At 45.3% G+C, this 17,239-nt stretch overlaps 1 protein-coding gene across 1 annotated transcript in view; it reads right to left on the bottom strand.

Annotated features, from left to right (window-relative positions):
- ESR1 (estrogen receptor 1) overlaps positions 1-10,412 on the bottom strand; it is a 1,629,997-nt gene extending 1,619,585 nt beyond the window's left edge. The window contains exon 1 of the mRNA XM_078648772.1: positions 9,874-10,412. Coding sequence (XP_078504898.1) covers positions 9,874-10,304 — 431 coding nt within the window. The 5' untranslated portion in view covers positions 10,305-10,412. The remainder of the gene's footprint in view (positions 1-9,873) is intronic.
- Positions 10,413-17,239: the final 6,827 nt, after the last annotated feature.

The following is a 17,239-nucleotide window of genomic DNA, read 5'->3' as shown; positions in this document are numbered from 1 at the left end:
CGCTTTGCTTTGGACTCTTGATTTCCCGTATCCTACTGCTACCCTGGGGTGATTTTATGCTTAAATTTGGAGTAAGACTGGGGCTTAACTCCAAACTCAGATTTTCCGTCTACTCATCTTCGCGCTGTAAGCTCCCTGCCAGTGGGGAGAATCGATTTTCCAGAGGCAGCGAAGCTATCTACGTCTGTATAGTGGCCTTATTCCCCTTTGCCTGCGAAGTTGCAACCTGTTTCATTATCTTGAAATTTGACCTGAGGGAAGGTGAGGGCTTAACAGGTACATGCACCTCCTTAGGGCCACAGCATTTAAGTCTCCATCCAGATTTCGCCGCTTTTCACGTAGGGGAAACCACAACAACCTCCTTTACTGCCTGCTCCCTGGTTCTCCCCCCTTTACCTTTACTTTTTACCTCCAGAAGCGGCTGTAACTGATAGCAGCTCCTAACTCGCATCTCCTTGTTTGTACGTATGTTGCCTACAATGCTCTTTCCCTTCTCCAGAATATCTATCTCACTCCTCCCGCCTTCCCCCTTTCTTGAACTGGGTATGAAGTCTTAGATGGAGGCACATTCTCCGTCAGCCTCGGTGCCTCCTGTGTACACCCCTGTACCGGTAATCCTTTACTCTTCAAGCTCCTCCTCCTTTCAATCACTTCCACAGCTTCAGACTCCCCAGCTTGCGTGCTCCAACATGTGGACTGCTCCTCCTCGTTACAGCAACTCCCGGTGCTTCTCCCCTCCAGTGGCCAGCGTCCTGTACTGTCAGATGTATGACGGAACAACGCTAGTTATTACAACGCGTGTCGTTACAACGACTGCGATGTTTCCACGCTATGCCATTACAACGCAAGTCTTTACATCGACTTGCGCTAGATGGCGTGCTAACATTAGAAAAGTGTACTTTACTATTCCAACTCCAGTCCACTTAACAGTAGGGAAGGTGTTGGGATAGTAAACTACACTATTTGTAATGTTAGCACGCCATCTAGCGCAAGTCAATGGAAAGACTTGCGTTGTAACAGCATTGCGGTGTAGTGACCATGTTGTTAACGATGTTTCCCGTACTGTCTCTGCCTCTGTCGACCCGGAAACCAGCTAACACTATTGCCGCTCGGGTCCTCCGCCAAATACCTGCCGCTCACCGCCAGATCCCACGCTGTTCCTCTGCATCCAAGCCCATGGAGACCAAACTCGGGTGAGTCCTCCTTTATTAATCTGGGGTTCTCAAGTTTTATTTCTCATTCAGTTCAATACTCAGTCCGTTATGCAGTCCATTATTTTAGGCTGCTTTCTATGTAAATTCAGCCTACATCTCCTCCTTGGTCCGGGAGCTCCCGGGACTGGCGTAAGCCTGCCGCCATGTTTTCCCTCATCCTTGAACCGACGTAAGACGCCAACAGCCTTCTTCTGTTTGAGCGTCTATTTGTTACACAGGCGGCCGTTATCTCAACTCGTACATCCTGAGTCTTGATATTCGGAATTCTATCAAGTAATACGGTACATTTCCTGACTGCATCAGTAATTGTGTGCGCCTTTGTGCGTTTCATTCCGAACATTCCGAATATTCCAATCCCATGTGGGTGATATATGATAGTCTCTTGATACAACCGTTGCAGCATCTTGAATCACGCCTGTTTATGAAGCATACAGACGGTTATCTTCCGATCGTGTGTGTGGAGGAATTGTTATTTTAATAACTTTAGTTGCTTCTAGTAAGGTGAACGATTGAGGGATTTTAGGATCTATTTCACCTGCCTCAAAGAAGTTCATTTGGCCTAGTGGTCTCGAATTGTGAGTTTGATCACAAAAGATCTGGGATCCTTCCCCCCTTTTAAAATTTTGCGTGGCTCCTGAAGAAGGCGTTCCTTAAACGCCGAAACGCGCGTCGATTACATTCATTGCCACTTTTTGATATTAATTGTGTGTGTTTTAATTGATTCCTTTACATTTTTCTTATTTAAGAACAATGGTTCTATTTTCACTGTTTATTTATTTATGTATGTATTGTGTTTAATAAGATTTATGACCGTATACGGATTTTAATATAATTGTTTATTAAAAAGAATATGGTTTTATAATACAGTGTGTACTTTAATGTTCTTCCTTGCATACTTGTTCCCTATGCTGTTGTTGCGATTACCTAGGAATTGATACGCATGCCATGTTTTCCCTCTCCATTCCATTCTTTCTCTTGACCCACCTTTACAATCAGTTTCTTTAGCAATTGTTCAATCACAAACATTTTCATGTTTAGAAGCGACAACGGCACCCTCTCAGATTGTAAGAGCTGCTTCCATCAATGCCTTCAGCTCTGATGTCTTGCCCTCTTGTGTGTTTCAGATTTCTCATTGAGCTTGTCTTCCTTTTTGAAAGTCTGTCTAAAACTAGATTAAATTACGGTCATGCTGTGGGTTTATGCCTTCTCCTAAATCCTTGGATGCCTTGAGGCCTTAGTCTAGAGAGGGTGTTGGTCTTGAAATTTTGCCCTTAAAACATCCAATAGGTGTGCTTCATCTGCATAATTATTTTAGAGGGTATGTTTTTACTGGTGTGGATTTAGTGCCACAGTCTCAACACTGTTGCTTAACAACTACATTCTCCTTATCAGACTCATTTTAATAATAGATAGAATATGGCCAGCAAAGTGCAGAGGAGGTAGAATTACTGTTTTCCTTTGCAGACTATATCTAATGAGGCCTCCTTCTGAGCTTTTGGTTCTTTATCAGGCTTACTACATTTTCTTAGTTGGATTGAGTGTCGGCTGGAAGTTCATATGCTGTTCGAGTCAAATGGGGCTGTTAAATGTTAACTAATATCAGAACTTGCATCCAAGTGCCTTTCTGTACCCAGGTGAAAGAGCTCTGAGATGTACAGTTACATTCTTGGAAATTCTTTTTTCAAAAGTCGTGTTATGTTCTTATGTTATGTTATGATCTTTTGTTAACGTTCTAATCTCAGAGTGGGTGGTGGAGCAAAATAAATTGGAGAAGGCCTTTCTCCAAACATCTAGGTTACAAGTGGAACAAAATATGCCTTAATTACTGGACTACTTGCATCCTGAATTCATATCAATGTAAAATTAGTTGAAAATCAGCTAGCTCTAGTAAGAAGGAAAAAAGAAAAATACGTGATAATAAAGTAAAAGGCAGAATGAAGTAAAGCGATTTGGCATTATGCAGGAGAGAGAAGGAAGTAAGTCAGGCAGGCAGGCAGGATTCATAAAAGGGTGTATGCGGGAAGGAAGGAGAAGCGAAAAAGTGAAGAAAGAAGAATATATAGGTAGAGAGAACTGGAGAGAGGGAGCTGCAGAAGAATGAAGCAAGCCTTCCACATACATTTACATTTGAAAGAAACACATAATGCAGAGCAGTGATCTCTTTTGTGAAAATATCTGACTGGGACCACGTTTTCTTGGCAGGTTACTCCCGCGGAGGTTCATTGTGATCCTTGCTTGTTGGTTTTGTAGTTACAGTTAGGCAATGCTGGGAGAGCGGCCCAGGATGTTCTTTTCCAGTCCAGCTCGATTCCAGCTTTCAACGTGCAGGCATTTTACTGGTTCCCAACATGATTTACAACAGCATTACCAAACCGAGCAAAATCTCCAGCCGCTGATCTAGCCGAGTTTATGAAAACAGCACAGATAAAAAATTCTGGGCGACGCTAGACCAGACTCTAATATTAGATCACCCCTTCGGCACCATTTCAACTTTTGTTGTTTTTTCACGCTGCTCTGACTTCAAGGAGAGATGCTGTTATGTCTCCTTTCCTCGAAAAACCGAATTACATGCGGCGCTGGTCAGAACGTCAAGGCCGCTGAGGCTGCGCGGGAGAGACTTCTGGGAGGGGAGAGCCGGCGCGCGCTGCATGCTGATAACATGAGTTTCTTTCAAACAGAAACCACACCGGTGCTTATTTACAAGCCTCTTGCGCAGCCAATGCTCATTTTTAATATGTGAAAAAGTGACATACCGGCGGCGCAGGAGTTTTGTAAATAAGCCCTCAGAATGTGGGCCTTTTTCCAGGCCAAGGTGCGCAGATAAACGATTGATACTCGGGGAAAGAACTAGAATGCTAGAATGAGGGGGGGGGGGGGGACATCATGAATGGGTGTTGGAAGGGTAGTATCTCAGGGGTAACATGATTTGCACTTCAATTGTCGTTCGGGATGGGGCATGTTTTGCTCGTGGTAAGAAGGAACAATTCAGTTTTGGAAGAAAAAAAATAGATAGTTTGGGCAAAAAAATTAACAAAGGCAGAGAGGTGAAGGGATTTTGCCAGGAGTTCACCATTTGATCAAATGGGCAAGCTGGGGTTTGAATGCAAGGTAACCACTATATCATATCCCTATTCTTCTCATTTCTAAAGTAGAATGCAGTTTGTGGTCAGAGCTGCCTCTAAGAAGCCTTCTTTTTATTGTCAGCAAGATCGTTGTGGGCAACTTCTAAAATTTGAGAATGGATCTAAAGTCACTGAAAAAAGGAAAACACACCATTTTTTGTTGTTGTAGTGCCTTTCTCCCTTCATTGAGCAGACACAGGGAAACGTGTTATTAATGTATTAATATAATAGACCTAACCCTAAGAAAAATCATAGCTACAAAAAAAGCTGTAGAATCAATACCTCAGTACAGTGGTTCTTAACCTGTGGTCCAGGGCTCCCCATGGGGTCCGTAAAGCCTACTCAAGGGGTACGTGACCGCTTAGGAAATCATATAACAGATTAATAAAGTTCATATAAATAAAGGAGAAAAATGTAAAAACTGAACATGTTAAAACAATCTGTAAATTTAAGGAATTTGCAGTTATAAACTAAAATTGTACTTGGTATCCTCGGATTGATTCCTGGGTGCAGTGTGAGTGGATCAAACATAATATAGTATGGGCAGCAGGTGGTCACAATTTAATTTAGAAAAGCACTAACCTTCCCCTTAAAATTACAAGTTTTCATTTGTATATTTGTTTGTGAATTACATAAATGATTTCAGCATGTGTGTATTGCTTTAATGAATGCATGCTTCTGTATTTTTGTGTATTCTTTTGCTTTTCAAATCATCAAAATCACTTTGTTGGGAGTGCCCAGATTTCAGTAGTGACTCAGTGGGACCCCAGATTCCAATAATAATTTAGTTAGGGACCCCAGATTCTAGTGCCGATTAAGTAGGGGTCAACAGAAGTTAAAGCTGAAGAACCACTGCCCTAGTACAGTGGTTCTTAACATTTTGACTTATGTAGATCCCCACGCACTACTGGAACCCATGGTCCCCTATTGAATTATTATTGGAATCTGGGGACCCACACTGAGTGATTACTGTCTTTAGCACTATCGATAATTTGAATGCAAAACAATACAGGCAAAATACAGAAACAAGCATCCATCAAACAAATATGCTAATGATGAAATATTTAATTTAATTCATAAAACAAATATTAAAAAATCCAACATTTCTTTTAAATGGGAAGGTTGGAACTTTTCTTCATGCAACTGAGGTCACTTATTGCCCATATTATATTCTGTTTCACGAATTTGACCTGCTCCCATGACTTAATGTGTGACTACTAACTGAATATCTGTCCTCCAATTTAAAATTTCGTCCCATTTACAGAATGTTTTAACATTTTCAATTGTATATTTTGCTTCTTTAGCCACTTTATTAATCTGTTAATATTATTGAACTTTTTAAGCAGTCACTGACTCCCTGAGCAAGCTTTGAGGACCCCCAGGGTTCACCGGACCACATTTTCAAAACCACTGCCATAGTAGGGTTAACTTCATGACCCAATGAAGACAGTACACCTGACAAGCCCAACTCTGATTAACGGGGACCCGCTTACTTGAAGACCCTACACTCATGGTTGCTGCTATTAAAATCACAGATTTCCAAAGCACTGCTGGCCTCCAGTTTTGGGATAACTTGATTGTAGTAGCTGTGTGAGATTCCAACATGCAGACCAGCAATCAGGATCACCCTTGACCCGACAAAATTGGGGAGGAGGGCCGCGCAAAGCCACAAACCGAAGTCCAAACACCCAAGCAAGACCTACGGTTACAGAAAGATTGGTAGCACCTACATCCTTCTACTTTGGCAACCACCCAGTGACAGAGCCAACAGCAGTAGCATTCTGAACCGCAGAAGAGGAATTTCCAACATTTGCTTTAATCTTAGGAATTTTTCGCTCTGCCTCTCCGGCTTCAGAGATAGAGGTTCCTCACATAGCGGACATGCCAATACCTCGTGAAGTGGGAGCTCATCCTCCCTTCCACACGGCAGAATTTTCAGAGGGTTTGTTCATGCTCTTTACATCCCTTAGCACAACCGATGGGTTCCCATTAATTGCTGGTATCAATTTCTTTGAGATGAGGGTCATGGACTGAACCCAAACTTTTTAAACGCCATTTTTAAAATGCAGAGAGTTTTGAAAAGCACTCAATACTATCAGAGAAAGCTCCCACGTCACCTATAGGTGACGTGGGAGCTTTCTCTGATAGTATTGTTGCTTTCCCCTCTTCTCCCTGACCTCAAAAGTTTTTGCGCAGAGGGGGTCTCCTTATTTTGCATTGAAAAGCTCTCAAAACATCACCCGCTCTAAACTCAGTTAGGTTAAGAAAGCCCGGCAGCAGGGTCATCATTGTGTTACAAAATGAAGTATTTTCATTTTGGGCTCTCTGAGAGAGTAATGAAAAGATTGTTCGAATGTCATTCTGGAAAATAATGTTGTTCTATTTTATCTCTTGCTCTTTATTTCATCAAAGCAAAGAACTAAAACATTATTCAATAACTTGTAAGAAGGAAACACTGCTTTTTCGGTCCAGTACATGAAGATGCATTTCGTTTATATTTATTATTAACTCTACTGATAGTGTTAGCATGGTCCAAAGGCCCGTGAGTTCACCGTGGAACAACTGCACGAGTTTTTAAAACCACAGACTAACAAAAGAGAATTAACGCTGCCGACGGTGTGTCCTGGTCCGACCTTCCATCACACTCTAGCATAAATGCCATTGTTTGTGCATATATTCGACTCTCACACACTTATGCCCCAGAGTTACTTCACACGCAAACACAGTCTGAGGCTACCTTTAGAAGCGTGGCAAGTTATGGGAGAGTTTCGACATGACTGGACATGCACGACGTCTGTCGCGTGCCCCTGGCCTCGCACGTGCAAGTAAGGTCAACACACCACCATGCTGATTCTACGGTATCCATGGGTGGAGGGCACATTTTTCTGATTGTACTTCTTATACCCAGGTGCCTACTAGCAGCTAACTCTGTAATGACAGCTAACCGGAAACAGTGGATCAGACCTCTCGTCCTAAGATCCCTATATATGTCAGTCAGGCCCGCTGCGCCCATTGGGCTCAAAGGGCTTCAGCCCCCCTCCTCCTGCCCCCATCCCCCTCGTGTGTGTCAGCGGCTGAGACAGCTTCCCGGGCACACATACAGCGCACCCGAGTACTTCACAGGTCTTTAAAAGACAATTGACTTGCTTTCCTTTGTTGTGTTTTCACCCCTTCTTAAAGCCCCTGCATCTCCACTCTGCATATTGCTGGAAGAATCTACCCCCCCCCCCCCCCCCCCGAAATTTGGCTATAGTTGCGCCTCTGGTCAGAGTTAAGGTATGTGTACATCCTTGAGTACAGCTAACCGCCTTTTGGGTATATTCCAACATTAAGACACATTTCAGTCACTAGTGAAGAGAAAAAAACACGGCCCCATAGCGCCTAAATGAAAGTGACTCCCCTCAGATCTGCCTGGTAACACGTGGCATCATACATTAAAGGAAGTGGCAAGCATTGGTGGGGCGGGGTCGATCCGGTCTCATTTGAAAAGCACCACTTTTAACACCACTGTGTGCCTGTGATCACAGGTTCATGGAATCCTCCCCTGCCAATGCCGACTCAGCGGTTTATTTTTCAGTGGCAGATAAGACAAAGGCCAGTGATGGTTGGGTAAGGTGCCAGGATCGACGTCATCGTACAGCTGAAAGTTCTCAGAAAGGCCAGAAAACATTTGCATTTAGAAGACACGCGCGCACCAGCGTCAGTGGTGACGAGAAAGTAGACCAAAATACGGCCACCTTCACAAGCGCTGGCGTCGCGAGTGAGTGCCTCAGTAAGAATATTTGCCGTATTTAATCAGTAAGAATATTTGCCGTATTTAAATTGTCCAGAGGAAGAATTTAAGAGGCCTGTGAATGCCCCAACCCCGCCGGCATTTTATGTTTCAGCCACGTGCAAAAGGCAATGAATTACCTTTCGATGTTTTGCGGTGAACTACTTTATAGAAAGAAAGCATAAACATGCCATGTGGACTTCTGTCCCACGTAAAAGGAGTCAGTCCTAATTCGCCCATTGGAACCAGCTCGAGCCATACATTAAAGATGCCCCTGCACGTGCCCCTCCAACGCAATCCTCATGGTTGAGTACTGAAAGGAGCTGCAGTACCTACTATTAGCAAATTGTGCGCTATGCAAATGACAATTAAAAATAGCAACTACACTACAGGGAAGAATTGACTCAGAGTAATGAAGACTACAGGCAATCGAGGCGCTTTAATAAAGAAATTTTGTTTTTTTTTGCATCGTCATACTTGGAACGGTAGCCAGGTCAGGTGCAAAGCCCCTTTATTGCTAGGTGCTAGGGCGAGACCTTATTCCGCACACTTCATCTTTGGGGGCGAAAAGAAAGATTACCCGTGACACTAAACTCTCAGGAAACTATTCAAGGCCCTAATTTGCCTGTGCTCTAAAATGTGTATTCATGCAAGCCCTCTGGTGGAAGGTACTGATTCCAGAGCGTGGAGTACATACAGGAGCTCTGCACCTCCCGCCCCTTACAAGACACAACCCGATTGTAATCGCCGTAAAAGCCTCAGTAAATCCACCCTCTCTCTCCCACCTGTTCAACCTGTACTGCTGCCCGCGCGGCTCTGTTGAAACGGCTCTATGAAGGCCGGTTTCAGACAGGGCATTGCGGCACAGTCACAGTTTCAATGTTCAAGGATGTTTGATTAGGAGGAACACGCCGTGCCCGGACTGTTCGTGAGGGAAGGGTCCTGCATCGCCGCGCAAAAAGCCCGAGAGCAGAACCTTGGGCCTCGCAGCGCCAGATAAGTTACCTGACCTTTCTAAAGCGGACTAGATTTAATGCCGCGGACGCTTTTTTATTTATTAACCCTTTCCTTCCCGTCGCTCCTATTTCCCGTTGCTGACTTGCCTTTTCCATTCATTCTTCTTCCCAGAACTGTCCTCCCCGAGCTGAGGTACTAAAAGCACTGATCAGATTTACAAACTGGGTTGAGCTCCACCTCCCTGGTGAAGTAACCCCGGGGCACCGTGACCTTCCGAGCACGTCCTAAAAACCAGAGGCAAACAAATCAAAGCACTGATATATATAACTGTTTTTCTTTCGCTCATCACATCTCACTTGTTTTGTTTCTAAGCACTGCGGAGAGCAGATGTCACTGTTACCCAGTTTGGTGGTACTCACTTCAGTATTTCATCTTCGGAGGGATGGTAAACCCAGCTCTCCTTTAAAAGACTCAGGGGCAGACTTACAAGCCCCTTGCGCCACTTTTGTGTCACTTTTAACATGGAAAAGTGACGGGAAAGTGGCGCAAGGGGCTTGTGAATCTGCCCCTCAGACTGCTCACCAGCTGATCACCAGAACTCAGACACCGGCACTTAACCACTGTGACATATCCTAAGCTACGTCTTCTGCGTAACTTTAAGACGCAGTCACATGTTGAAGTTTCTACCACACTGAACAGATCAGAATGAACGGCCCCATACATGCTCTGACAGGAATACATATGCATTAAAAAGCTTTTCAGTGGCTGGATTCCTTAAGGTGCAGCCTCACCAACAAGCACTTCTTACCTGTAGAATGCCGGGGGGGCTGCCTCTCTGGCGCCGAACGCCCCCTGCTCACTGTCCAGGTAGTAGGGCACCTGCTGCCCGTGGTGGTGAATGAACGGTGAGAGCTGGGGCGCCGTCTGGAGGAACACCACGGGGCTGGGGGGGACGCTGTTCAAGGAATGAAGCCCACCCAGGCTGCCGGAGCCGAAGGAGTCCGAACTGGCGCCATAGCCGAGGCCGGCCGAGCTGTAAATGGGGGCAGCGGCTGCCGCAAACTCGTAGGTGGTGCCCTCCGGGTAGTTGAAAATGCCCGTCCGGTTGTTCTCCACGTACATCTCACTGAGGGGTCTGTCCAGGGGGATCTTGAGCGGCGGCCTGCCGCGGCACTCCAGCTCAGTGGCTTGGATCTGGTGAAGCAGGGTGACTCCAGGCGCCTTGCTGTGGAGAGGCATGGTCTGGCTATTGGCGGCGGGCGAGCGGCATGGCTGGCGAGGGCTCGGCACTTGTTGAACCTGCCGGGAGAAGAGCACACGCTGGCATGAGCTGGGGCTGAAAGCACACTGCCTATCGCGCGCTGCACAGGTATTCAGTCTATTGCAGCCAGGCAAGGGGAGGATACGAGAGCGCGCGGTGTGAGCAGAGCACGGGCTGTACCTCCTCCCTCGCCCCCTTCTAACTTTAAGTACTTTGCATCCGAGCTAATGTGCATTTGAAGGTGCTGGCAGCGGCCCAGGGACTGTTATAGTGCACCGGCACCGGTGTAAACATCACTTCAGACTCAACTGGTGTTTTGGAGCAGCACCAGAGAAATGTTTTTTTCCTAGATCTTTTTGTTTTCTTTTGTAGTTTTTTTCCCTCCGTTTACGAGTCGTTTATTTAACTTTTCGCTTTGGAGCAGAGTTGCTCGCGCGTGGCAGCCAGGGAATGGAGGTGTGTGAGTTGCGATGGGGGGGTGGGGGGGGGGGAGTGGTGGGTAACTCGACAGAATCCTGATTCTCGCCGATACGCTCGCCTGCTCCTTCCTCACAATAATCCTGTCCACCACACTTTAGGAAATCTGCATATTATTTACCTGCACGCGTGTAAACGCTGCTGGCACTGAGGAGCAGGCTGGGTCCAAATATGAACGCCTGCCTTATATTCATTCAGGTAAAACGGAACCAGAGACACGTTGCCCGCTTGCAGTGCGGGGCAAGAACAGGGCATCCACAGAAATAACACAGACACTCACGTTTTAATAATTTATTTAGGTGTTTTATAAAGTGCTTGATTCCATCGTATGTCTTCAGAGCACTCCATTGGACATCTTTGCGGGGGGTGGACACCTGGGCATGACTAAACTTTTTTGGATACACCGAGTCTTAGTGTTCAGCTTCAGTCAGTGTTTTTAGCACTTAATGTTCCACACACCTTGGCCAATTCTAAACGGTTGTTGCTGTTCGCAAATACACGAACGGCCATTAAAAATGATGTTTAACCCCCTCGCAAAATGAAGGCGGTTTAAACATTAAATAGAGTTGACTTTAACTCTTTAGGGTTAGGGTATGAGAGGAGTGCCTGACTTTGAGCTGCGTATATTAGTTTCTGTGTGAATTGTTCATGCACTGTCTTATCGAGGAAGCGGAAACGTGTTCAATGCAAGGGCAGGCATAGAAAAAACACCGCATTTGCATATGAAAATACAGGAATACCCAACAAGCAACTCTATGTATATGTAGCCAGAGCGGCGAACCATCCAAGAATTATATTTCGAAATACTCTGGAAAGAAAAAACGGTTAGAGAGAGAAAAGCAGTACGAAAGGCACTGAAGGCCCTGGTCTTGAGAGAGCATTAACAATTCCCAGGCTGGGGTTCACCAACCACGAACATCCTGTATGTTAATAACCCTGATTCAGCACTCAGCGGCCCCACTATTATTGTGCATTGCACTGTTGCTTCTACCAAGGTTTGCACTCTACACACACATACATATTTGCGTACCCACACATATTCGTGTGTGTGGGAATACACCTACTTCGGCAGGCTGCCCCACCCAGAAATTCACGACTATACTAACCGAATGAATATGTGGAAATCCTCTACACTTTTTCATTTCACGCATTCACATCCAACCAATCTTGATTCGCCGAATCAATGTGTAGAATTTACATATGCAAAGTGCTTTTTTGTGCACTTACGTTCAAGTCAGGTGCGCAACAAACTTTGTGAATTGTGCCCCACAAAGACAAGTGTGCTGCTATACAAACCCCGAGCAAGTGATTTATACATATTTTGGCAGATCATGACTTGACTCATAAACTTGTGTAGTTGAATTGTAGCATATGGTTAAAGGAGAAGGGACAACATTGCACTTACTTTTTGTACTTCCTAACACAGGCTCTTTGTTCTCTGCCCTTGTGCACTTTTGAAACTCCCTTGTCAAATCCTCTCTTTCGCCCTCTTGCATTCACTTTCATTCTTCCCTTCCTTCTCTAACTCCCCCCCTCTCTCTCTCTCTCACCATTACACCCTCCTTCCCTCATCAGTCTGTCTCAATCGCTCTTTCTCTCGCCTTCTCCCACCATCCGTGAATCCCACTTCCATTTCTCTCCTTCTCTCTTGCACCCTCCTATGTCTCCCTCTCTCTTACATCCTTTCAATGACTGCCTATCCCTTTCTTTTTGTCTCTCCCTCTTTGACTTGTGTTAATCATTTATTACGAGATTCCATGTATTTGCCCATGGTCTGTACAACCTACTGGAATACTGTATGCACGTTTCAAAGTTTAAAAACTTCAGCGGTTTTCACTGGTCAAGAATTTGTAATTTCACCATTCCACCAATTCTGTATAACAAGAGTTAATCGCTCCAGAAATAGTTTAAGACATGGACAGAGTGGACAATTGCCAGTCGCCCCCACCTTCCAACTCCCTGGAAAAGCGACTGGGGCAGTGAGAGGTGCCAGAGTGCATGAAACAGATTCTGTTTTTGTTTAACAGCAGGGCTCGGAGCTTCAACAAAATCGATAATAGATGCATTCCTTGTCCAGTCTTAACCCTTCATGCTCTCATGCAGTTGGTGCCAATTACATTTAAAATATTTTTTGTCTCATATTATTCCCCTGTCTTCCGCTCACCCTTTCTACCTTAAACCTCTTTCTTCACCTCTCTCCATCTCTACACGTCTATATACGTACTTCTTCTCTCTACCTATTTTCTCTACATCTCACAAGTGTATACCTTTACCTCAAAAAATCTCTTTCTACCCCACCTCTCTCTCATGACCTCACAGCTCTCTTTACCATTCTATTTGTCCACATGTCCATCTGAACCTCTCGGCATTAGCCCCTCTCTCTCCTCAGCTCTTTCTCCACCACACCCCCACCCTGCACCTCACTTCTCTCATCCCATTTCACCTCCATGTACCTCTCCCCATCTACTTGACCTTGCTCTAAACCTCATCTCTCTGTACCTTAGCCACCACTCTATCCCTCACCTCTCTCTTAGACTCTCTGCCTTAACTCTCACTTTCTTTCCCATCATGATTTCTCTCACTACTTCAGCTCTTTCCACCGCACCTCTCTCACACTACCTAATGCTTGAAATAATCCCAGTCACTGATATCTATTGTTGGCCACACTCCAGTCCCCCCATTTTGTTGCTGATCATGCCAGTAGAGACATGGACTAATAATATGCATATCAGCCTTCGTACTGCTGCAATAGGAGAAGTCTGCACAAAATGAAAATCAGAGCATCCTGTGACTGAAAACCAAACAAGCAAACTCAGATTTGAATACTATGAGTCTCTCTGATGTCACAGTCAGTGGCGGCTCCTCCGCTAAGGCAGAGGAGCATCGCCCCACTGCTAATTCAGCAGTGCACCAAAGAAAAAGAAAATCATAATAACATAAAGTTATGATCATTTTTTTTTCTATGCGGAGCTCGGAGCCAGGTGGGGGCCCTCCTGGACCGGCCAAACCGCAATGCGCACTTGCATGTTTTCCATTGGGCTGCATTTCAAAAGCCCAGTAGAGAACATGCCCAGCCTCCCCAGGTACTGCCTGAGCATCCAGACAGGACGCTCAGACCAATCACGATGCTGCTCCTGCAGCGTCATGATTGGCTGGGAGAGCCAGGAAGCCTGAGTGCTTCCGGTGCTTCTTGCAGATTGTGAGGATGAGGCCAGAGGAGAGATGTGCGCCGGCGAAGGAAAAGGAAAGTCATTTTTTTTTATTATATTTTTTTGTAATCCATTCCCCCGTCCTACCACCCCCTTTCCGAGGCAGCCACCACTGGTCACAGTAAAGAAAAAATGGTGCCACAGTGAATACAAAATGGTGGACTGGAATGTGACTCAGTATAATTACCATCATTCAAGTATTCTAGTTATCAGATTTTTTGATAAGCTCTGGACAATGCAGTTGTCTCCGTCTTGCTATCAGCAGTTGTTGCCTTTGTTGTTCCTACAGTAGTGCAAAAACAACACTTGATGGACAGAATGTTGCACAATGGCGAATCATTCACCCCCAGTCACAGATCTGGGTTTAATCCATCGTTATTTTGCTCACCACACCACTCTAGTGCAGACATGGCCATATACAAATCAGTCTTGACCCTGTGCCTCATGGGAACAGTCCAGCCGGAACTGCCAAGCCATGTCTTCCCTGGACCGGAAAAAAGCATCCTGGGACCGGTTTCGGATTCATAATCCTCATCAGCCAGGCTATCTTGAATCCAGTGGTAGAGTGAGCAAGGGACCCATATCTGGGCATACCCTGCCAATTTAGAGCGAACAAAGTGATACCAAAGGGGATGATGGACTCAGGCTCAAATGATGAAGCATGACACCTAGCTTGCTAGGTGTGTGAGGGCCCTAGTTCCACCAAGGAGAACTCCCTCTCCTCACTACACATACCCCCAGCCTTCCTGTGACCACACTACCCCCCCATGCTCCCAGTCTTACGGCTATAGCATTTGTTGCTGATAAAAACTTAAGACAGATGGAGCGGCAGATCGGAATGGGCTGGCCAATGCGCTTTTCAAGAACAACCCAGATTTCTGGTCGGAGAATCTAATGCCTCTCTTCAATAAGATTTATATGCAAACCGACGTCCCCAATTCTTGGTAAGGGAGCATAATCCATCCAATATTTAAACAGGGTGACCATCGCAAGCCAGGGAACTACAGGCTGATATCTCTAATTGATGTCTCCTCATCTCCGTAAGCTACACTGGCTGCCCATAGCAAAAAGATGTGTGTTCAAAGCCATGGTACTGGCCTTTCGAGCTTCAAAAGGCAAGGGATCGGCACACCTTAAAAACACCCTTCGACCTTATGCCAACTCCAGGACTCTACGGTCCAATTCCCTCCATTTCCTGGAAACCCCTCGTTTTAAACGATCTCGGGCAGGTGGCAAAACCTTTGAGGTTTGTACCTCCCAGTGCTGGAACAAACTCCCATTAGCCTTACGCACCTGTCAGACAGAATTAGTCTTCCGTAAATCCCTGAAAACACACCTATTCCCATCTTAAATCTGGATATCTGCCCCTCTGACCTCCCTTTTGTTTTCAGAGTTTCAGCGCCGGGACGCCCCGTTGGGGCCGCTGCGCGCTCTATAAAATTCTCTCAAATGTAGAGGCCAAGCTCTACTTTTTTTGCCTCCTAGTTCAGCTGCGAGATTGGATGGACGATAAGAACATAATTCCCAAGTTCCAAACGGGATTTAGACAAGGTTTGGGTACAATAACAAACTTGGCTATCCTGGCGCTTTTAACCGAAAAAACAGTAGAAAAGAGAACACAGCTGTATGCATGTTTTGTTGATATAAAATCCGCCTTTGACCGAGTGAGTAGAAACCGTCTCTGGGAAAAGTTAAACGCATGGGGATTGCCAAGTCAATTACTAAATGCAATAATTGCCTTATATAGTGACACCTGGGCAAGAGTGAAATTAGGCGATGGATGCAGTACTACTTCGAGCATCGACACGCAGCAAGGTTTAAAACAAGGAAGCCTATTCAATTTGTTTCTCTCAGACATCAGCAAAAACATGGAAGCAGCCAATTGTTCTCCGCCGAACATGGCTAACAAGCCGATTTCCGTTTTACAGTACGTGGACGATATCGTAGTGTTAAGCCAAACCCCCATTGGTCTACAAAGAGCGATAAATAACCTAGTATCCTATTTGGACCGGGAAAACCTGGAACTAAATAAAGAAAAAACAAAAGTCGTTCTGCCTAGTAGATTCCAAAAAAAATAAGTTTAAATGGTTGGTGAAAGGGGCAACGGTGAAAGAGCAAGGGTCCTACAAATACCTTGGCATAACAATAGGGCAGGGCACAACACACAAGGAGCACAAACTGGCCATAAAAGCCAAAGCACAATCGCTAATTTTTGCGTACAGACTACTAAAACAAAATTGGATTGCCCAAATAATAACCACCTTTTAAAAGTCATGGCTGCGCAAATCTTGCCCACTCTGCCATACGGTTTAGTCACTTGGTGTGGCAAGGAGGCTAATCTATTAAATTATCTCCAGACGAAGATTAACAAAGGCTGTTTTCAATATGCCAAAGTCTGCCTCCCCGTCGCATGTCCGGCTTCAATTCGGCCTCCAAAACCAGAAATTCCGGAGCATGCGGGGCTATGCCAGAAATTTCGCTCCACAGACCCAGACACAATGGACAGCTTATGCTGCGAAGAAATTAAGCACCAGGTGGACCAAGAAACATCAAGCTCATGGGGAAGTTACTTGAGAACTTGTTTGGTTGACTTGGAAACACAAACAGCATGGGAAAATAGGGCAGATAAAGCAAGCATCAGTAAAGCGGTCAATGACGCAGCAAAAAATAAATATTTTCTGGAAGATAAAAATACAATTTCCAAACGTCGGCATGGGTGGACTGTCATCACCTCTTATAAATCATTAAAGCAGCAAGCATACTTAATATCTCACTTTAGCCGGCAGTTAAAAAAGAGCTAAACAGACTACCGGATGGGTCCGCACGATTCAATAGACCTACAGCCGTCCTGGAAAAACATCAAACAAACAGCACAGTGTCGACTGCATGGCTATTATAAGAAATCTCTAATCCATCTACTATGTGAATGCCCAGCTGTCATGGTCCCGAGGAGACAGTACTTCAAACCCATTCTTAATGAACTGAATATCCGCACGTGCAGGCAAGCTGTAACATGCTTGCCTGCACGTGCGGATATTGCATCCGCACGTGCATCCGCACGTGCGGATATTGCACGTGCGGATGCTGTTGCCCTGCTGGTGTCTCGGCGGTGTCCCTACTTTGATAGCAGCTGCAGTTACTGGGGGTGTCCCTGCTGTCATGGTAGCTGTTATCAGTGCTGATGTCCATGCTTGTTATGGTAGCAGTGGTGGTTACTACTATGGTGG

Source organism: Lissotriton helveticus, chromosome 6, assembly GCF_964261635.1.
Source record: "Lissotriton helveticus chromosome 6, aLisHel1.1, whole genome shotgun sequence".
NCBI classification, from domain to species: Eukaryota; Metazoa; Chordata; class Amphibia; order Caudata; family Salamandridae; genus Lissotriton; species Lissotriton helveticus.
The sequence above is the reverse complement of the archived record's forward strand: the minus strand, read 5'-3'. Positions and strand labels throughout refer to the sequence as shown.